This window comes from Dermacentor andersoni, chromosome 2, assembly GCF_023375885.2.
Source record: "Dermacentor andersoni chromosome 2, qqDerAnde1_hic_scaffold, whole genome shotgun sequence".
NCBI classification, from domain to species: Eukaryota; Metazoa; Arthropoda; class Arachnida; order Ixodida; family Ixodidae; genus Dermacentor; species Dermacentor andersoni.
In genome coordinates, this window is record NC_092815.1 from 142,760,337 (window position 1) to 142,782,798 (window position 22,462).

The 22,462-nt window shown below is 47.1% G+C and overlaps 1 protein-coding gene across 1 annotated transcript in view; it reads right to left on the reverse strand.

The window, feature by feature from the left end:
• The window catches only part of LOC126540967 (scoloptoxin SSD14-like), a 142,974-nt gene that overhangs the window by 47,435 nt on the left and 73,077 nt on the right, over nt 1-22,462 (reverse strand). Inside the window, exons 7-8 of the mRNA XM_072286171.1 lie at nt 3,594-3,798; nt 2,422-2,500 (exon numbers count right to left, since the gene is read on the reverse strand). Of these exons, the coding sequence (XP_072142272.1) occupies nt 2,422-2,500; nt 3,594-3,798 (284 nt within the window). The remainder of the gene's footprint in view (nt 1-2,421; nt 2,501-3,593; nt 3,799-22,462) is intronic.

The window sequence follows — 22,462 nt, forward strand, 5'->3', positions numbered from 1 at the left end:
CCAGGGAGGCTAGTATGGTGTGAGGTTGACGAAGTGCTGTCGGTGAATTTCTGCTTAATCTCAATCATGGCTTCTCCTTGCTCCGTTCCATCGTAGGTATATATTATTCTAGCAAGGTTCTTGCCACATTTGAATTTGGACTGTGTGGTGTCGAAGAAAGACTTGACAATGTTCCAAGTTTTACGTGATGTGAGAGTAGCTTGGAGACGTTTGGGGGCAGAATTGGCTCCAATTTTGCCTTCCGCAGTGTTCGGCATATTCTTCGGCCTGCGTGATGATCTTGGCAACGCGCTTCCTGAGGGTTATGGTCGCTTAGCGCAAGCAAGGAAGGACGGAAGGAGACAAGGGCAGACAATGCGGCTTATTAGAGTGTCGAGATTTGAACGGGATTTGTCAAAGTTCTTAAAAAAAGTTCTTATAGAAGAAATGTAATGCAGAATTACATGTTGCTTGGTCAACCGGTTCGTGGTGCTCAGTAGATCATAAAACATTATGGTTAAGAATAACGTAGTGACCTGAAGACCTCAAATTTTACGATGTAGAAAAGTTCAAACACTTTAAAGACTCAGAAGTTGCATACCCAAAGGTAAATGTGTGCGAATGAACCTAACAGCTTACAATATATGAAAGAAGAAGAAGAAGAAGAGGAAGTAAACAATCTTTAGAGCGACACATTTTGACAGATACCAGAATATGGTGTAGGGCGCCGAAGAAAAAACCAGCTTGATCCCTACGCCCCATAGGCTGGTGTCTCTATGCAAGGTACGCACGAACAGTGAAAAAAAATGCATCTGACATGCGCAAAAGAAAACATAAAAAAACTGTACGTGGCATACGCGGAAAAGGTTATGTATGCGATCCCGCGCCCATGCCGCACTAAGTACATAGATAAAATAGATAGCTGCCTGAACGATAATCTTCGCGAACACAACAACAATTTACATAGAAGAGTGCAAGGACTACTAGGGGTGCATTGCCAGGATTGCGATTGTAAGCCGGTTTTCAAAGGCCGCACATTGATCGCCAAGCAATCAAACTAGATGACAAGAGAAATTATTGAAGTGACAGAGATTAATCGCTTGATGGATTCTTTGCCTCCGTACAGCTTCGATAGGGTTGTCACGAAATTAATTATCCATGGCAAAATCTAGAGCTAAAAAAGTTGTATTTATAGGCACGCGTTGCACATGAAAAAATGGCGCAACTCGCGCGTACCGCACGTATCACCGCTTTCATACCGTCCACGATTGTTTGATGATTCCTTTTTGCTTTCTTGTTTCTGCGCTTTTCCCAACCGAATGCACGTCATACAGCGTCAACGCATGAAAGCGCGCCCTTTTCATCGATGGATTTCAGTTAAAAGTTCGCACTTGTGTTTGTCAAATTTAAAATTAAATTAAATTATGGGGTTTTACGTGCCAAAACCACTTTCTGATTATAAGGCACGCCGTAGTGGAGAACTCCGGAAATTTCGACCACCTGGGGTTCTTTAACGTGCACCTAAATCTAAGTACATGGGTGTTTGGGTGTTTTCGCATTTCGCCCCCAACGAAATGCGGCCGCCGGGGCCGGGATTCGATCCCGCGACCTCGTGCTCAGCAGCCTAACACCATAGCCACTGAGCAACCACGGCGGGTGATGTGTTTGTCAAGTCTCCCGTCTTCGTTGTCTAGTTTATGCGCAAATCCCTAACATCACGGAATGCTAAAAAACCTCGCCAGAGCTAGTACACGGATTTTATCAGCTTCCGCGGTGCTACAGAAGTGCCAGAAGGACAGTGGGGATCCCCCAAAATTTTTAGACTAAGCCCTTTCTTCGATTAACACTGCGAAGGACGGTTTGAAGAATCATTGCAGAAGCGCCGCTATAAAGGAGAATAACTTTCAAATAAGATTGAGTAACGGCATCTGCACATAAAGCGAGTTATGAACGGAATAGTTAGCACGGGGGGCAAATCTACGGCAAAGGGCTTTGTCAAGACCAGTGGCTACGATGTTGCGCTGCTGAGCACGAAGTGTTCCGAGTGTGATTACACCCACGGCGGCCGCGTTTCGCCGGCGTGGAATGCAAAAAAAAAAGCAATTATACAATTAGATTTAGGTGGACGTTATAGAAATCCATATTGTCAAAATTAATCGGTAGTTTCCCCCCCCTTACTGCGAGCCTCATGATCAGATCGTGGTTTTGGCACGCAGAAATTCTGAATTTCTTTGAGCTCTGTCAAGGTCAACCGAAGCAAAACGGAGCCTTGCAGGTATAGGACGCTTCGACCTAGTCCCAGAATGTCTTTATAGCGCTGTCAGTTAAAGGGAAGGATAAAACAGAACTGACCCCAAAAATGGAGCCGGGAAGTTAACGAATGCGCTGAACCACGCTGCCATAAAATAAAAAGAATATCTCAGTGATACTCCCCAGACCTACCTCTGCGACGCTTGGTTCCATTCTTTCATCTCCAAGAAGCGCTGTCTTTGCGTATGCGAACTTAAGAGCCTCGATGAACCTGCGGATCAGAAACTTTATTATTTTATCTGCGAGCTACCGATGCACTTAGTTTTTTAGAAGTGTTCCAGTGTTTTACGATCGCAGCACTTAATCTGCTTGCGGTTAGCTATAATTAATTCTATGGCTCGCTACAGGACAGAGAGCGGTAACGCTTTCAGCCCAATTTTAAAACAGTGCTATTTAGCAAAAACACTGTGTTTTGTAACTTAGTGCAGTTATTATTTATTAAATTAAATTATGAGGTTTTACGTGCCAAAACCACTTTCTGATTATGAGGCACGCTGTAGTGGAGGACTCCGGAAATTTCGACCACCTGCGGTTCTTTAACGTTCACCTAAATCTAAGTACACGGTTGTTTTCGCATTTCGCCCCCATCGAGATGTGGCCGCCGTGGCCGGGAGTTATTATTTATTCTATATAGCCCTAAAGACCCTCTCAAAAGAGCGTATTCAGAGACATTCAGTTCAGTTCGGACATAAGAAGAAAGCGAAGCAACTTTTTTTAACCAGGGGTGAATTTCTCGGTGCTTGAGTATGTGCTTGGAATTAGGATGTTTGCCACTTTAGGACGATGTATGGATCTGGAGTATCTGTTACACTGATGTTCCTTCCCCAATTCATTTACGTGGCACTTACCTGCCTGTTCCTTTAAAAATAATTCATATAAATGTGTGCCATTGGCTGGGTTGAAGCTCGATTTCTGGCACCGAGTATTTGAAACAATAATGTTTTGTTCGACAAACATTCGTACAAGAAAGACACCGGAAATTATTGAATATAGGTACAGCATGACATGCGATAGTCAATGGTAACTAATTAGGATGTAGTTTGTGGGGTATGCAATGTTTATAGACAAAAAAGGCAAACGTTCTTTCATGGATTGCCATATCTATAATTTCAAGGAATTTGAATCGGAGCAAGCTTTGCATAATTCATGAGGCTCTTCAAAATTGTAACTCCTGCTAACCGTGATGTTTTGTGACCATGCACGATTAGCGTTTATTCTATGAAGCGGGAAGCGATGCCGTGAAATGTGCTCGTTAATACGAGGTCACTGATGCAGGTGTTCAGAATTTGGGGTGTTCAACAAACCTGTGGTAGTTCAGAGAGTCATCGTTGAGGGCGTCATCTGGTCCTTCTCTGATCTCATCCACAATGCCCAACATGTAGGCAAGTACCGGACCGCTAGCCGGGGGTTCGACCGAGTACATTGTGCGGCCATCTCTGAACTTCCTCTCGGTTGGCCTCTCCCAGCGGACGCTGTATACCGCAAGGTCTTCCTTTGTTAATATGCCATCTGAAAGCAACGAGTCAATGTCATTGCCTGTTTTAAATATCCGTTTTGTATTTAGACGACGCAGTTTTTAAGCAATGATTAAAGCCACCTGTTGTGTGTGTTTTGTTCGTTTGACATTTGTGTCTGTGAGTTTCGCGGCAATCATGTCATCCCGCAACAAGAAACTAGGACAAGAGCAACGTCTGTTAAATCAAAGCTTTCGTTTGTGGTTATGACTATAGTACTATGCATAATAAATACCGCGGCTTTTGGAGGGTGGGTGGGGGTGGCGAGTGAGCTATATAAAAGCTGCAAAGGAAAGGAGTTCTTGCTGGCAGTAAAGACACGTTCCCAATTGTCAAAACGTTGGCTACAATGTGACTTCCCTTGAACGGTTACTCCAGATATATTCTTCGCAGTTTGAGTTCTATGACAGAGCCCTTACGCGTGGCCCATCACTTGCTAGTGGTCATTGCAATTCACCTGCGTTAAGCGCGCCAGAATCTGAGGGTAAGATTAGACGTATTCAATAAATGTACTAAATTAGATCACGAGGTAAAGGTGATACATGCAATGATTTGCCCCTGCAATGCATTTCGGTGAGCAAAGATGACAGACCATTTCAAATCTGCGAACTTGGTGTTCGACCTAAAGCACGCCGACAACCTTGGAGTGACAAGTGTCATGCTTCTTGCGTGCTAAATGCCCGAGGTTGTGTATGGCGTTAACAGGCTGAAACGCATTCGTAATGACAAGTAGGAACTAATACCCTTTAGTGACCTGCATGCGAGCCGCTCGCTGCGACTGAATACTACGACACCAATCAAATTACTTTCGTCTTAATTCCGTGGACAATGTATAATTTTCGACATGCCAATATGTGCTTTCTGCAAAAGCCGTAGGTTATCGAATCTGTCTGCTCTGACAGGAACGGCTGTGTGTCCGCCTTAGTTTGACGACGCCGCGTACGCATGGGCAGATTTTTTCCCGACTCCTAACTGTGGATAGGATTGCAGATGTAAAAAAAAAATTCACCGAGAAATAGGATACTCTCTAATGCAAAATTTGAGGGCAGCTCTATACGCGTTTTCATTTCGCGATATATTAAGGCAGAGAATTGGAGAGAGAGATGCAGCAGAGTGGACAATCGGTCGAAAATTTGATCTGTGGGTCAAGCGCGTCAGCTTTTATACATAACTCGTCGCACGTTCCAGTGTAGTCGTTAGTACCGCGTGGTTTCCAGAAAGTACTACACAGTTCGCGCTGCCTATAGAATCAGATTACAAAACAATCGCAAGCTATGACAATCGAAATAAGCGCGAACGAGACCAAACCAAGCAAACCAAACAAGTGCGAGCGAAAGGTGACGCGAGCAGACGATATTACGAAACGAGCGGCCTGACTGAGGCCGCAAAGAGTACGCATCGAGCGGACGGGCGGGCTCACATGACACCAGCTTTTCGCGCGCACGTCACAGAGGGGGGTGGGGGTGGAAAGGGGGGGGGGGGGGGCGTGTTCCCTCTCACTGGTCTCCACCGTTCACGGTTCGCGTTTTCCATCTCCCGCTCCGCGTTCGCTCTTTCATCTTTCGCTGTCCTCGTTACGCCGCCGACGCTCACCGCAAGAACGCGCGACTAAGAGTTGCGTTCTAGAAAAAATAAGGCAGAACATATCGCTGATGTTTGCCCATGTAGCGAAGCTTTCATGGTTTTGGAGAACGGTCCACTGAAACACTGACGCATTTCACAGCCGTGTGGATCATCCTAGGGGGCGCAATTCAGAAATGAGAGAGAGAATCTTCTAAAGCCCGTTTTATCTGTCTGATGACATCAGTCACCTTTTTTTGATTTGTTAGTAGTTGAGAATGCCTTTCACCGGTGATTTCCAAAACGCAGTTGATCTTGCTACTGCTGAGAGATACCGTTCTGACCACTTCAACGCTTTTGATTTCCTACTATGCGCATGCGTCGTAAATGACGTGTGAACAAGGAACACAAGTAGTGCAAAACCTTTATTCAAAATGCCACAGTCGACTGGGAATGATCAGATATATCAATGAAAATTAACGATGCAGGATATGTCGCCTGATATAATCACTGTATAAGCCGATATAGGAAGACATATGACGTCAGTGTGCACTTGCGCAGTCGATAGAAGTTCGGAAAAGAAACGGACGCTAAAGTGCGGGAGCAATTGTAAAAATTAGTTCGCTTTAAGTATCGACATTTATTGCATCCTTTGAGTCACTTGCTGCGATTTGTCATTCTTTGCCGGTTAGTCTCAATGCTTCTATGGGGGGGTGTTATGAAGGCTAGAGTTACTTTATACGCTACCAAAAAAAAAGGAAATATATACAGTAATGCTACACAATTCGAAGAATTGCACCTTTTGGAGTGTATATTTGTCTCGCAACTATAATCGTCATCTGCTTTGTTCGCATTTCTTTTCTTGAAAACTCGGAGCGCTCACTGCTTTCATGTCGAAAATGCTATGTCACGCTATGTCACGCTTATAACACGCATGCCGTTCATGACTTTGAAGTACCGGGCTCGCAGCGTTAAAAAAGGAAATGCGGGTGACAGATGACGATTATTGTTGCGGGACAACATAGGCCCCAAAGGGTGTAAATTTTTTAAAGACTTTTATTAAGTGTACACACCAAAGGTGTTTACGTTTTCTTAACCACTGGCCTTGTTTAAGTTATTTCAGCTCAGTGTTTTTTTTTTATATATATATCAGCTGCCTAGCATCAGCGAATCCTAGCCCGTCAGCCAATCGTTGTTCTTCAGGAGCATGTTCTTTCTAATGTAGCGTCGGCGCCGGTGCAATATTATGCACAGTCAGACTTGCACTGTTTTGCACATTATTAGTCGGAATAAACATTCGCAGCAGCACGAGGAGCAGTTTACTACCGATGAAATCGAAGCATTTATTGCGGAGGTGGCGCTCTCGGGTGAAAAAGGAGGGAGACAACTGTTTTGTCTACCTCTCTCCTTCCTGAATATTTAGATCACACTGTTAGCTTCACCTGAATTGTTTCACCTCGGTGCTGGTTCATCAATAAACTATATGGCGGGGCGCCAGCCTATCGTGGTAGCTGGAAGCTTCACCTCTCTCTTCAACTGTGGTATTATTCCTTGTGGTAATGTCGGCGGAGAGGTAAAGCCCCTTCCGACTGCCAATCTGTAGGTTTACATTTCGAATTCAGGAGGAGCGGTGCGTGGCGTTTCATTTTCTTCGCTTTATTTCTGCATCAAGAAATCGGAGCGCATTTCGTTATTACTTCGGCAGACGTTAAAAATACTAGCGTAGTGATCGAATATAAAAGATATCACTACAAACAGAAAGCGTAGCGTGTATTTTGGCTAAACACCTCTCGAGAGAACGGGTAAAATTCTAAATAATCATTTTTAAAGCGCAGCTTTCTTCGCCTCTCCTCCGGACTTTCCGTGCGTTGCTGCTGCCGTTGTGGTGTTGCTAGCGCGCGCCACTGAGTTTCTTGAAACATCACCAGATGGCGCTGGCTTCCGCGCATCTCTAGTGTTTCTGTATATGCTCCCGCAGGGAGCAGAGTTGCGCATAGGTCCGCCGCCGTGATCCAGCTCTGCAGCGAAGCCACCCCTCGCGCGCGCAGGAGCCAAATGCCGCGCGGTGTTCCGCCTTTTTCTCTAGCGGTCGCGAGCTACAAGCGCCAATTGTTCGCAGGCGTTTAGCAAAGGGCACTTCTTAATACAGGCTACGCTCGAACGAGTCATTCGTGCAGCCGGAGGGGGTGGGCTTCAAACCAACCGAAACTTTGTATGTATACCTATGTAAACACGCATATACAAACACACACACGAACGTACAAATAGGAGGTAGGACCGCCTTCGATTCCCCAAAATAAGATACTCCCGTGACTCGAACAGCTCCAAAGTTCGCTCGCAAATGCGCAGTACGTTGCCACAAAAAGCGGCGCAATGATTTTCATCATGCATATGAAGTTGTGTTATCATGGTCAGAAAGCAAGAAATGTTTTAAAGAGTGTTTAAAACTTCACACACGTAAGGTGGACACTTAGGGCATTTTGGCTGCCGAAACCAGCCAGTTAATGACCGTCGCCAAGAGAGCTATCGTGCCTGCAGTTATGTCAGTGACCGTTAACAGAGCGCCATTTATCACTAACCATCGTTCACAACAGCTGCACGTTTTCCATGCGTGCGGTGCAGACACAGATTTAAGCGCATTTCAAATGTTGACATGCGCACATTTTAAGCAAAGCTTACTTTTATTTACTAGTACTATTTAGTAATACTTAGTTTTCGTAGTGCTTACTATTTAGTAGCAGCAAATGCAAGTGTGCAAGTAAAAAAAGATTCAAGATGCAAGAGCTTCTAGCTGCTCCTCTGAACGTACGATCGACGGTCCACTGATTGCAATGGCGATGGTACTGACGGAAACGACGAGTTCGCATGAGTCGGCGATGTGCCCGTAAAGTTGGCTTCGCAGCGGCGCGGATCATTTGACGTCAGTTTTCGCGCTCGGCCAATAGCGGTGCGAGCGGCGCCGGAAAAGGTATGCGCAACTCTGCTTTCTGCGGGAGCATATACAGGAACACTACGCATCTCCAGTTTGGATACTCCAGTTTGGATTTTGTGGCGGATAGACGTGCTTTTCGGGGCTCCGTGGCGACGACGAAATCATAAGTTTTTGTGCATGCTTTGAGCTTGCTTCTGTTTTTTATTTGCTGGTTTTTTGCATTTAAATAGTAATTGGGGGGTTTTCCTTTTCTTTCCCTTTTTTGTCTCTCGTATTTCGGGTGCGCGGGTGTGCTTCGTGTAAATTTGTTTTGCAGGATGATTAGAGCGTCCTTTCGTGCCACGTGTTCCAACACGTGCAGCCGGGTGGGACGTTGAGTGTTTGTAGTCTTTAACTAGTAGCTTGGAAGTGGCAAGACAAATAGCTATTAGCGGTTTTACTGTGCGTGTTTGGTAGAAAAGTGAGAGCGTGGCCGCGTGGTTAAGCGCGTGCGAGAGCGTGTCATACCTTCGGTCTCCGCGACATTGTTTATTTTTGAAACAGTGGTGACAGTTGATTTGCGGTATTTTGAGGATTTGGATCCTGTGCGTATCGTTTTTTTCTAAAAGGCACGTGCTCTGCATTGATATAGTATTATAGTATTTGCAAAAAGCCGTGCAATACATGGCGAGAAAGCCGGTAAAGCAGGCAGTACGGGGGGGTCGGGTCCCTCAAGGCAGATGAGGAGACGAGTGAGAATGGAGAGGGCGTCGAAACAACCGGCACACAATGTGATGTCGATACTAGGCTGCAGAAAATGGAGGCTTTCCAGGAAGAGCTTCTCAAACAGGTGCACGAGCTCAAAAATGAGCTAAACAGTGAGCGTGAGGCACGGAAGGTAGATGAAAAAAGGCTTGAAGCAGCCGAGGAAAAGCTGAACAGGGCCGCAATTGTGAACGACAATGTGCGTGACAATGGAACGCAGACCCCCGACGCGACACGCGAGGGAGGGTCAGAGAAATACGTCGAACGCAGGCAGGGTGATGAAGGGTTAGCTGGAAAGAGCAGCACCTACCTTGAGGCCGCTATGTGGAAAAAGCAGGAGCCCAGGGGACAATCCCCCTTGTCGAGTCCGAATCACGCGGAAAATGACAAAGGGAAGCAGGGAGAGGTAGGAGAAAGTGAAATGGTCATTACCGCTGTCGATTCAAACCTGGATGGGTGCTCAAAAGCAATTGTGGAGAGGGTGAAAGGCGACAGAAGAGTGGCGGTAGGGACATTTCCAGGGCGCACACTTGGTTTTATCATGGAGCGAGCAAAAGAAAAGCTCGCGGAAAATGCCCACGTGCGCAACCTCGTCATAGTAGCAGGTGGGCTAAATGACGTCCTAAACAGGAAAGGGCCAGGACTAGCCCCGCGCTTGGCGAAGGGGGTGGACGACTTGCGTGAGCTATCCCCTCAGGTGCGGATCGGGGTGTGCACGGTACCGGAGGTGCCTGTGCGTGACACTCACGTACAAAGAGCCGTAGTGGCTGCTAATGAGGCAATCTGGAAAATGAGCCGAGAGAAAGGCTTCGAGGTTGTCGAAGTAAACAGGGAAGTGAGAAGTTGTGGTGGTTTTAAACGACACGGGATCCACTTCAATTACAGGCTAGCACGAGAAGTGGGCTGGCGACTTGGTGGTCGCGCCCAATGGGTGCTTTGAGAATGATTCATGGTAACAGCAGTTATTTGTTTTATCAGTTGCTTCAGTAGACGAGTTAAAGTTTGCAGAAATAATAGAACTTACAAACCGAATATCTCCGTGTCTTTTTTTACTTGGTAGCGTAGCAAGAGAGATGTACTCCCGCTTCGTCTGCTTGTTCCCCTGTCGTGCAATCGCGCACGCAGACAGTGAAACTATGTCATTTTCTACCGCGGTATAGCGATGCGATCATGCTCTGTGATCCGCTTGCGTCTGCCACAGTGTTCGTGTAGTAGTGACTTATATACCGCTAAGCAGGTGCTTTCGTGCGCAGCGCGCACAATTGTGCGCTGTGCGAAGCACGACAAACGCACCAGCTCGCGCCCGAGACCATCAGCGGAAGTGCGGCGCTCAGCAAAAAAAGCGAAAAAAAAAAACAAAGGGCGGGGCCCGCGACATATGCGTCACGTGGCCCTCCATCTACGGTATGGGAGAACGCAGGGAAGGAATTTCGCTTGCGGAGGCTACACGGGGGCAAGTAGAGAGAGGGTCCATTTTGACGTGACGCTCACCTCTTGAATTCATAGGTTCGTGGCACTGAAATATTTCTACCTCGGCTATTAATGAACAAATTTGAACAATTCTTGCAGTAGAACGCTCCCTATAGGGTACGTAACAACTTTCAGCCTATAACTAAACTTGCTATGTGGCCTGGCGAGGAGCCCTTTGGGAGTGAAAATATCCTTAGTGCGTACTCGCGCAGCTATTGCCGCCTTCACCACCATTTTTCTTCATAGCTTGCTATCGTGCTCTTGTGCTTGTGTGGCTACGTGTTCATCTGTTTTACAGAACTTGCTTCACCGCTATCATTGGTCGCAACTCGCACAGCTTTGTGAATAGTTTACAGAACGAACCTAGTGGTTTGCCCACACTGATAGCATCAAATGGGCCAAGTTTCGCTTCCAAGCTGACAAGTGTCAGTAGTACCGTCTTGAACTCCAAGCTCGCGCTGACAGATCGCCGCGTCTGATGCTTTGGTCCTGTCACCCTGCCAGTTCTGGACAACTAAAACATGCAAAAGCAGCGTCCCCCCCCCCCAAAAAAAAAACAGAAACTAAAAAGGAACCGTCTGGCTTCATGGAGATCTTTGTAATGGTACATCGGTGTTTTCCCGCTAGGTCGGTGTAGGTGGACACTTCGCATGTCCGTAACCAAGCCTAGATCACCGTAAAATGTCTTATAGGGTTGTGCGGACACTTTTCCCAACCGTTGTCGCGCTACTCTTGCGAAATCACGACGTTTATTCATCACGTGGACAGCAAATCTCCTTGAGATTTTTATTCCTCCTTGAAAAAGCACGACCAAAGAAGCACCTGGAATGATTCAAACGACGCTTATAGCCACCTTCATGCAGTCATTCTTACGTGATTGTCGAAAACATTCAACAGAACAAACCAACGACAGCCGCTGGTACAAAATCGACAAAGTTTCAGAGGCTGATGGCATGAGTTCGAGCGCTTCTAAGCGAGTGCAGATGTGGAAAAGTAGGCGCCTGGCGCGGTGCCATGATGTTTGTTCCCCGCCTTCTCACCCAGGACAAAAAGCAATACAAGGAGCACTTGCTTCATTTTGCGCAAGGAATAAAAAAAAAAAAAATCACATTGTAAGTCACCTACACCTTTTATTGAAGGTCATCACGGGAGCCGAAAATTCGTGCTATGGTCATGAGTCCCCGAAACCAAGCAGGTCTCGAGCCAACTGTGGCCGCTTTCTTAATAAAGACCGAAAGAAACGCGACAAGTGCGCTCGTGTGAAGACGACGGTCATGTATTTTTTCCTTCTCGGGCTTTAGTGTAAATGTGCAACGGGAACTACTTCTTTCTAAAGAGACTGTCAATTAGCAGTTTTACTTGGACGTATAAGGCGACTGAAGTATAACGGGCAAGGAAAGTGCGCATAATAGTGGAATGCGGGTTTTTGGTTGCTCCATCACGACTGCACCGCAGCCCACCCGGCTTTCACTATGTCATGGTATTCGGCCTCTCCGAGATGAACCGGCGTTCCACACGTACGATATCCATCAGATCGAGCTCCGTGTGATATTGTTATTTATGTTTGAAGAATAAAATTTAGTAAGGTAAGGAGATTTACCACTGTGCATGAGGTGAGCACAGCAGAGGCCACTCAACAGCATTGAGCTTCAGAAGCTCCATACTTCTTTCGACCATTGGGATAAAAGTTTGGGCAACTGCATTACTTTGACGGCAACTAAGTACTTTTTGTCCTAAATGACAGTAATACTATACTCTTTTCCTTGTCTTTTTTTTCGTAGGGGGGGGGGGGAGGCTTCTCTTTTTCGTATTCAGGAACGCAAGCTCGTCTCCGGCTTTTATTTAGCAGCAGCATTTGCAGCTAGCAAGACACGGATTTGCATGCCCTTTTACACCTGCACCTCGCTGTTTTGTTTATTACCTCTTCGAAAGCTTTTCTTTCTTTGCAACTGATCTTGCCGGTTCTCTTTAATTTTTTTGCCTATTGCTTCTTCATGTCCCCGTGGCCTATATGTGCAGAGTTGGCCGATATACTAGAAAAAAAATTTCTGTTGTTTTAAAGGGCAAAAAATTATGGGGTTCTCTGTACCAAACCCCCATATAAACACAAGGCACCACGAAGTGGGGGTCTAGGGAACTTTTGACTACATGGGATTCTTCAACGTGCACCTAAATCTAAGTAGACGGATGCTTTCGCATTTCGCCCCCATCGATATGCGGCCGCCGTGGCCGCGGTTCGATCCCGCGACCTCGTGCTTAGCAGCTCAACACAAGTAACAACGGCGTGTTTTTTTCAAAGAGCAAGCCGTATGAGGTAGCGGGACGGCTACCTAATAAATTTCGATTGAGGCTTCGTGCTTCAAAACCAAATGTCGTTGCTATGAAAGCACAAACTGACAGCCTAATTTGTATACTCACGTCGTGTCGTTCAATCGCTTAAAAAATAAGAGAAACTTCTCATGGGGGCATATAATTTGGAGACTGAAGTTTCAGGAAACCTTTGATGCAAAGTCGTCAAATGGCTCATTGAGGGAAAATTTGGAGGATCCTTAAGCTTCGCCTTTAAGAGTGGAAGGCGATAGCATTCTAATATCTCCGACTGCTTCTCACGCTTCCCGGAAACTGCAATTTATGTAAGCGTAATGTTTAGTGGGAAACGCTGGCGGTGAACGCTATAAACAAAAGCGAGCTTCCTGGTAGAAACATGGCGGCTTGCATGGGCCGCGATGCAGTGGAGGCGAGCGCCTTGTGTAGGTGTTGCAAGTGTCAGGATTGGGGGCTCAATCCCATCGCTCGAGATCCGTTGCCAAGATTGGAGTCCGGCATGAATTCGAAGGTAGCTGGCCCATGCCGTCGTCCAACTTATCCACGCTGATGACGTTGATGAAGGGAAGAACTGCTTCTCAACGAGAACGAGGAAAATGGATTTATTTACAATATTTATATCAGTCTAACATGACTGCTTAAGAAAAAGAGTGTCAGTCCAACATGACTGCTCAAGAGAAAGTGTGTCGAGCATCCGCACAACAGCCGTTTTTAAACACTCGGTCCGCCGGCGATACATGGCGGCAAAGGTTCGTTTCGTCATCGCAAAACTAGCCGCCTCCCGCGAAACAAGGTGACGCGAGCGTTCGTTTACTCATTGTAAATTCGCCGCCGCCCCGAAGAACAGTTTGCGCACACAAAGGCACACACATTCCGAGGTCTGGAGCCGACGTCAGAGGGGAGTCGTTCCGGGTACCTCGGAGACATTCTGGGTAGCTCGTTGTCCTGCGTGCCGGCCGGCGCATGGGAAGCGACATAAAACGGCTTTCCCGCGGCAGCTTGCTCACGCGTAGCAAATCAGGTCCGCGCTGGGGACCTCGGGCACAATAGTTCGTCCGTCGAACCCGTTTCGTCACAACGGCGATGGGGCTGGTGGATGGAGGCGGTTTTCAGCACAAAGCCCGCTCCTTCGAACGCAGCCTAGCTGCAGCGACGGAGAGTGGGGGATGCGCGTCTTGTTCCCCAGACGTAATTGGGTGGCAATCCTACATTGCAGCTCGCCATTCTTAACAGCGCCTCCATGGCCCGAAAAATCTCGACTGTCTAGCGCTGACAACCGCTAGGCAGGAAGAGAACGGCAGGTGGTCAGGGGGGGGATTGATGTCTTGGCTCGCAGCGACCACTTGTGTATTGATGTCACCGCCCCAAAACATCCAACAAGGACAGGCAACTGCAAAATGAACCCTACAACACGGCTCTGCACCGAGATGACGTGCATTGGCTCTCACTTTAGACCCGCTAGGCTTCAAAAAAAAAAAAAAAAAAAGACAACATAAGTGCAGAAACAAACAAAAAAATGCTGCATTTCGCTATGCCAATTTCTGAAGCAAATTCCTGCTGACAAATTCAGCAATCATGGAGGGAATCCTGCTAAACGAGAGGGGTTCTTCTTCGCTTAAAAAAAAATTAACACTAGTAACCCTAAAATTTAGGCGGGACCCTCAAACGCAGAATTCAAAATAGCCTGCTTAATCCATCCGCATTTCTATGCAACTTTCCCTTCTTATATCTAACGGAGAAGTTGTACTCTTGGAGAGTGAGGCTCCATCGGAGCAAGCGGCCATTTTTGTGTGACATTTGATTGAGCCACGTCAGAGGACAGTGGTCGGTCTCGAAGATGAACTTCGCTCCGTACAAGTAACACGACAACTTCTGTGCGGCCCAAACCAAACAAGCACATTCTTTCTCTGAAGCGCTGTAGGCTTCCTCTCTTACATTTAGTTTACGGCTGGCATAGAGGATAGGATGCTCCTCGTTATCGTCGCCGACCTGACTAAGTACCACGCCCATACCTCTGTCGCTTGCGTCGCTTTGAACTATGATTTCATTTGTGTAGTCTGGCGCGCGAAGCACAGGGCGAGAAACCAATAGCGTTTTCAAACTTTGGAAAGCGTTCTCTCTGTCCTTATCCCAGTGTACGTTACTCGGTGCTCCCTTTCGGAGGGCGTCTGTTAATGGACTTGTCATTTGCGAGTAAGTCGGAATGTACCGTTGATAGTACCCCACAAGTCCCAAAAATGAACGAAGGTCCGTTTTCGTGCGCGGCTGAGAAAATCCTCCAATCGTAGCTATTTTCAGCTCAGCCGGCCATCTCATGCCCTGACCGACAACATGGCCCAGATAAGTAACCTGCGAACAACCAAGCCTACACTTTTCCGCTTTCATCGTTAAGCCGGCTTCCCTCAACCGTGAGAACACCCGTGTGAGGTGCGATACGTGTTGTTCCCAGCTGTCCGAAAAAATTGCCACATCATCAAGATAGCGCAAGGCGAACTCCTGCAAGTCTTTTAGGACAATATCCATTAACTTAGAGAAGTTAAACGGCGCGTTCTTCAGCCCGAAGCTGAGTGCGAGAGGGCGAAAAGTGCCTACAGGCGAGATGAATGCGGCATAGCGGCTGGCACTTTCTGAAAGGGGAACTTGCCAGTACCCCCGCACGAGATCTATAGTTGAAATGTATTTAGCAGCGCTAACTTTTTCAATTCGTTCCTCAATGTTGGGTATCGGGTAGAGCTGATCCCTAGTGATGGCATTTAACTTCCTGTGGTCAACACACGGACGAGGGTCCTTGTTAGGGGTTTCTACCAGTATTAGCGGTGACGTGTAGTCACTCTCAGCGGGCTCAATAACTCCCAACTCTAGCATGCGCTGTATCTCTGCCTCCATAATCTCTCTCTGTCTTGGAGACACCCTGTAAGGCTTTGATCTTACTGGTTCGGATGATGTCAGCTCAATTTCATGCGTTATCAGTTCGCTTCTACCCGGCCGATCGCTGAGTCTGTCGAGATATTCCCCTAACACCTCTTTTAGCTCATCTAGCTGCTCGGGTCTTAGAGCGTGCGAGCTTACCGAGTGCTCGACTACTTCTTCTAGGCCGATTTCAGAGTTGGAGGTCGCCCTATACTCCTTAAACTTTGTACTAATGCCATCCTGCTCTTTGATGGTATAGTTAACGACTCCGCTCCGCTCTATATACGGCTTCATCAAATTGCAGTGATATATCCTCACCACCTTCCTGCGACCGGGCATTTTCAGAGCATAGTTAGTATCTGAAAGTTTGTGCAACACTTTAACGGGCCCGTCCCAGTGAACTTCAAGCTTGTTCTTTCCTGAAGGTTTGAGGATCATTACCTGGTCTCCGGCGTTAAAGGTACGAAGCCTCGCATTCTTGTCGTAATAGAATTTGGCGTTCTTTTGAGCTACTCCCATGTTCTTTCCGACTAGTTCTTGGGTTGCGCTTAGCCGTTCCAGTAAATTTAGCACGTATTCAACCACTGTTGGACTCTCCCCTCTTTCCTCCCACATCTCTCTTAACATTCTCAGTGGAGCACGGAGTGTCCTCCCATACACTAGTTCTGCTGGTGAGAACCCTGTCGCTTCATGTGGAACCGTTCGCAAAGCAAACAAAGTTGCCGGCAGACAGTTCTCCCAGTCCTCCTTATGCTCGTAACAGAGCGCACGCAAAACTCGCTTAAGCACCGAATGCCACCTCTCTACACTGTTTGACTGAGGGTGATAGACAGAACTGTGCATTAACTTTAACCCGCACTTTTGCAAGAAGGTGGAAGTCAGTGCGCTCGTGAATACTGACCCTTGATCTGCCTGAATTTCGGCTGGAAACCCAACTCGTGCAAACACTGTCAAAAGCGCGTCTACTACTTCGGTGGAAGTGAGCTCTTTCAAAGGGATTGCTTCTGGAAATTTGGTAGCCGGACACAGCATGGTAAACAAGTACCTGTAGCCCGATTTTGTTTTTGGAAGAGGCCCTACCGTGTCTATTACAAGTCGTCTGAAAGGTTCTGTTATTAAGGGCACTACCTTTAGTGGAGCTTTCCATGTCTCTCCTGGTTTACCAGAGCGCTGGCAGGCGTCGCATGATCTTACAAAGTTTTCTACGTCTTTGAAACAGCCAGGCCAGTAGTATTCCATAAGCAATCTTTCCTTTGATTTGTTTATGCCTAGGTGGCCGGACCACCCATTTCCGTGACAGAGACACAAAAGGTCCTCCCTATACTTAGTAGGTACGACTAACTGATCTAAAATCCTACCCTTTCAATCTCTGTAGTGCCGATACAACAAACCTCCTCTCTCATGTATCGTCACGTTGCGCCTTGCAATGCCTTCTTTAGCTGTGTCATGTAATTTAGCTAAGCTCTCATCATTCTTTTGCTCAGCTGCCAGTGACTCTTTATCCACACGTAAGAGCTGATCAAAGTTCTTTGAGGCCGGTGATAATAACGACCCTGTCTCGCTTGTGAGTGCGTCAGCTTGCTCTTCCTGCAGGCTAGAACTTTGACACTCTAGTGCAACGCTCTCATTAAGCTGGTCAGCTGGCAGGCTCTCCTCAACTGTTCTTTTGTCCCTCGGGCCTAGCTCGGATTCGGGTATTGAAGTTATCCGCTTTTCTGCTTCCGCTCGAGGAGCTTGTGCATTTTCAGCCGAAAGCGCCGCGATCTTACGAGCTTGTCCTCGGGTCAACGCGTGTACTACGCCCTCTCCCAGTTTGAGCCCTTTGTCACGCAGTAACTGATTCGAACGATTCGAAAAGATGTAAGGATACTGCAGTGACAAAAATTTGGAAACTGCAGCCTCAGTCTCTAGCTCCCCGAATGGTCCATTGATTTTGACTTTGGCCATGGGCAGACACACGCTGTGTTCTTCTACAACCTGTTTTATCCATGCTACTTCTCTGGTGAAGTCTTCTACCGTCACGTAAGACGGATGGACAATGTCCATCGTGGCGGCACTGTCTCTTAGCACTCGGCATGGTTCTCCATTAACTTGCAGGTCGTGAAGATATGGACTTAAAAGTTCCATATTCTCATCTTTTTCCTCCACGTAGGAGAAAACTACGCTAGGCTTCTCGCAGTTTACAGCTATATGTCCCAGTTTGTGGCATTTGTAACAGCGAATTGGTCTAAACGATTCGAATTTTCTTTTCTGTTCTTTTTGTGCGGTTTCTCCGTTAAGTTTGTCCTCGCTCTTTTCTGCGGGCTTTTCCGCCATGTCTACAGGCTCCGATCGTCTAGTCTGCGCACCCTTTTTGAACGGAAATGGTTTCCGCGGTCCATTTCGACCGTCCCAGTTTCCCTCCTCGGCGTTCAACTTTCTACGGGTTGCGTACTCTTCGGCTAATTCAGCCGCCCTTTCCACAGTGTTTACATTACCTCTGTCTTGAACCCACAGTTTCACAGCTTGGGGGATGGTTTTGTAAAACTGCTCTAGACACATGCATTCAATGATCATGTCTCTGCTGTCGTACGCTTCCGCGCTTTTAAGCCACTCGACTAGGTTGACCTTTAAGCTATATGCAAACTCTGGATATCCCTCGCTATCTTTCTTGCCTGTGCTCCTAAACCTTTGCCGAAAAGCTTCGGCTGAAAGTCGGTATTTCTTCAGGAGACTAGCCTTAACTTTTGCATAATCATATGCATCATGTGCACTCAATCTGGCGATTACTTCCGCCGCCTCACACGGCAACATAGACAGCAACCGCTGTGGCCATGTACTAGGGCCGAAGTTCATCTTTTCGCAAGTCCTTTCAAAATTGCTTAGGAACAAGCCTATGTCGGTCCCGACCTCAAATGGCTTTAATAGCCTGTCCATACGGTACGATTCTGCCTCACTTGATCGTCCCAGAGCGCCTTCACTTCCTTGAGACAACTCCAAACGTTTGCTTTCAAGTTCAAGTTGCATTTTTCTTAACTCGCGATCTTTATCGCGTTCCTCTCTCTCTCTGTTGCGTTCTTCTCTTTCCCGTTCTTCTCTTTCTCTTTCCCGTTTCTCTCTCTTTTTGAGAAGTTCCAATCCCATTTCAATATCTTCCTCACTGGCCTGATTGGAAATTAGCTCCAATAATTCCGATTTTAGCATTTCCTCGCGCACATCTGGCCAAGTTCCTCAACCACAATCAACAATTCGTCTCTCAGCAGTGTCCTTAACTCCATGATTGCTGCTTTACTGCCTTGATTCTGCTCTCTAAATCTAGCTAGGAAAACACAACCTAGCTAACACACAACAATCTAGCTTCCCTACTGTTCTAAACAGAACAACCACAAAATGAAGCCTAGAGAGTCAAAGGAAGAATCAAGCACTCACCGCAGATACAGCACCATGTCGCAATGTCCATCTCACCGCTTTCAGCCAGTTGTCAGGATTGGGGGCTCAATCCCATCGCTCGAGATCCGTTGCCAAGATTGGAGTCCGGCATGAATTCGAAGTGGGGGTCTAGGGAACTTTTGACTACATGGGATTCTTCAACGTGCACCTGAATCTAAGTAGACGGATGCTTTCGCATTTCGCCCCCATCGATATGCGGCCGCTGTGGCCGCGGTTCGATCCCGCGACCTCGTGCTTAGCAGGTCAACACAAGTAACAACGGCGTGTTTTTTTCAAAGAGCAAGCCGTATGAGGTAGCGGGACGGCTACCTAATAAATTTCGATTGAGGCTTCGTGCTTCAAAACCAAATGTCGTTGCTATGAAAGCACAAACTGACAGCCTAATTTGTATACTCACGTCGTGTCGTTCAATCGCTTAAAAAATAAGAGAAACTTCTCATGGGGGCATATAATTTGGAGACTGAAGTTTCAGGAAACTTTTGATGCAAAGTCGTCAAATGGCTCATTGAGGGAAAATTTGGAGGATCCTTAAGCTTCGCCTTTAAGAGTGGAAGGCGATAGCATTCTAATATCTCCGACTGCTTCTCACGCTTCCCGGAAACTGCAATTTATGTAAACGTAATGTTTAGTGGGAAACGCTGGCGGTGAACGCTATAAACAAAAGCGAGCTTCCTGGTAGAAACATGTCGTCTTGCATGGGCCGCGATGCAGTGCAGGCGAGCGCCTTGTGTAGGTGTTGCAAGTGTCAGGATTGGGGGCTCAATCCCATCGCTCGAGATCCGTTGCCAAGATTGGAGTCCGGCATGAATCCGAAGGTAGCTGGCCCATGCCGTCGTCCAACTTATCCACGCTGAGGACGTTGATGAAGGGAAGAACTGCTTCTCAACGAGAACGAGGAAAATGGGTTTATTTACAATATTTATATCAGTCTAACATGACTGCTTAAGAAAAAGAGTGTCAGTCCAACATGACTGCTCAAGAGAAAGCGTGTCGAGCATCCGCACAACAGCCGTTTTTAAACACTCGGTCCGCCGGCGATACATGGCGGCAAAGGTTCGTTTCGTCATCGCAAAACTAGCCGCCTCCCGCGAAACAAGGTGACGCGAGCGTTCGTTTACTCATTGTAAATTCGCCGCCGCCCCGAAGAACAGTTTACGCACACAAAGGCACACACATTCCGAGGTCTGGAGCCGACGTCAGAGGGGAGTCGTTCCGGGTACCTCGGAGACATTCTGGGTAGCTCGTTGTCCTGCGTGCCGGCCGGCGCATGGGAAGCGACATAAAACGGCTTTCCCGCGGCAGCTTGCTCACGCGTAGCAAATCAGGTCCGCGCTGGGGACCTCGGGCACAATAGTTCGTCCGTCGAACCCGTTTGGTCACAACGGCGATGGGGCTGGTGGATGGAGGCGGTTTTCAGCACAAAGCCCGCTTCTTCGAACGCAGCCTAGCTGCAGCGACGGAGAGTGGGGGATGCGCGTCTTGTCCCCCAGTCGTAATTGGGTGGCAATCCTACATTGCAGCTCGCCATTCTTAACACAAGGAACCGGGCTCACAGCTTTATGGCGTTGGAGATTTGCGCGCGCCGGCACGCGAAAATCTCGGAGGCCATGGCCGTTGTGTGAATGGTAGAAACGTTGGAAAAGGTATCTGTATAGTGCAACAAAACAAGGACACAAGAAGAAACGAAGACGAAGACAGGCGCGAACTATCAAGAATGAAAGTTACTTCCAGGATCGGTCATACTTATACCCCCAAACAACCACGTGCACACTATGATATCAACCATGAGGATGCAATTACGTACATGACGGTATGAAAACTATCTAAAACCGATACAACAGCAAAACACAAGAAAATCTAAATGACATATGGAAAATGCAGTTCAACCTTTATACCATGCGCAAATAATCCAACTCTCTCGCGAACAATGGCAGGGACGGTTTGGTGATGCATTGGTCAGCGGCCGAAAGGATCTGCTCCGTTTCTATTATTAGTCTTACGCGTTCGCGCTTATCCCTGTTTATAATAATGGTACATTCTAGAAGTGGGTGACATGGCCGACATGGACACGCTTTACAATGAAAAGCAAGAAAACCGTCGCCTGATACACTGTCCCCTGTACTCTTAAACACGCCTTCACTTTGAGCTTCTCGACACAGCCAAGTCGAAGCGACGGGGCTTCCTTCACTCAAGGCGCCGTTGCGTTTCATGAACGCTACTCGACCTTTCCTCCGCCAAGGAACGCCTTGAAAATGCGCCCTTGACTCGAGTGAAGTGCACCGACCGAGAAAAGCGTCTGATATCGAGACTATTCCTAAATGTGTTTATCAAAACTACAATTATTTAAGAGAAGTATGTGTTTCCGTTAATTCGTCTACATAATCAAATGACTACATGGCGCAATCCACAACTTTAGCTCGGTAACGCTGCCACTGTGAGCACTCAGCTGATTGATCAAGCGGGAGCTGTGTTTGAGGTCTGGCAACAATCGCACCCCAACAGCTGAGAGCATGGCGCATGGCTCAAAACCAATAAAATTTGTATCGGCATTTGTCCGCTGCTCTTTGTTTCCTAGTGCTTCATTGGTGGTTCACGTTGCAGTTGTTAATCGCGGTTATAATGTGTGATTTTGTCCGTGTGTGTATGCTGACCCAGCCGGATTGAATTCGAAGGAGGCCACTGATGGAACGGCCGATGGGCAGCTTTGTTTACCTTCAAGATTCAAGACCAACTGATGCTGAAAGTTTGCTGAAAGCAACAAGAGGACAAAAAATACGGGTGAGTGAACCATGTTTGCATAGAAGCACATTAGGTTGATTCGGTTTTCGCGATGTTGCTGCGGCGCTATCGATAAAACGTTTCCCATGAGCTCAAGCATGACTGTTGTTCATGTTACGGGCATTAGCACATGAAGCATATTTGAGGCAGCATAAGCTTGCGCAAAACCATTTATTTAGTAATCGGTTCTTGTGGAATATTTGGCACGACAGTCTGCTATTGTTTCCGCTTTTTTTTAAACAAAAACGCAGAATGTACCTATCGGCGCGTATGTCCAACGATCATTGCAGTATCGCGTATGAAAGCTTTCAGTATTGAGGAGAAGCCATTATAGTATACATGCGGCAGAATGCATATGGTTGTGTGCGTAGCACCAGCAGGTTGAAGAAAAGCGTTTTTGAGTCCTGTACTTTGTTTTAGAAACCATGGCGGTTAGCTGGTTTGTTCAAATTGTAGCACACATAGTCAATGAACCAGCACTGGTGCCTGCATTTTCAGTGCTTCCTTACTT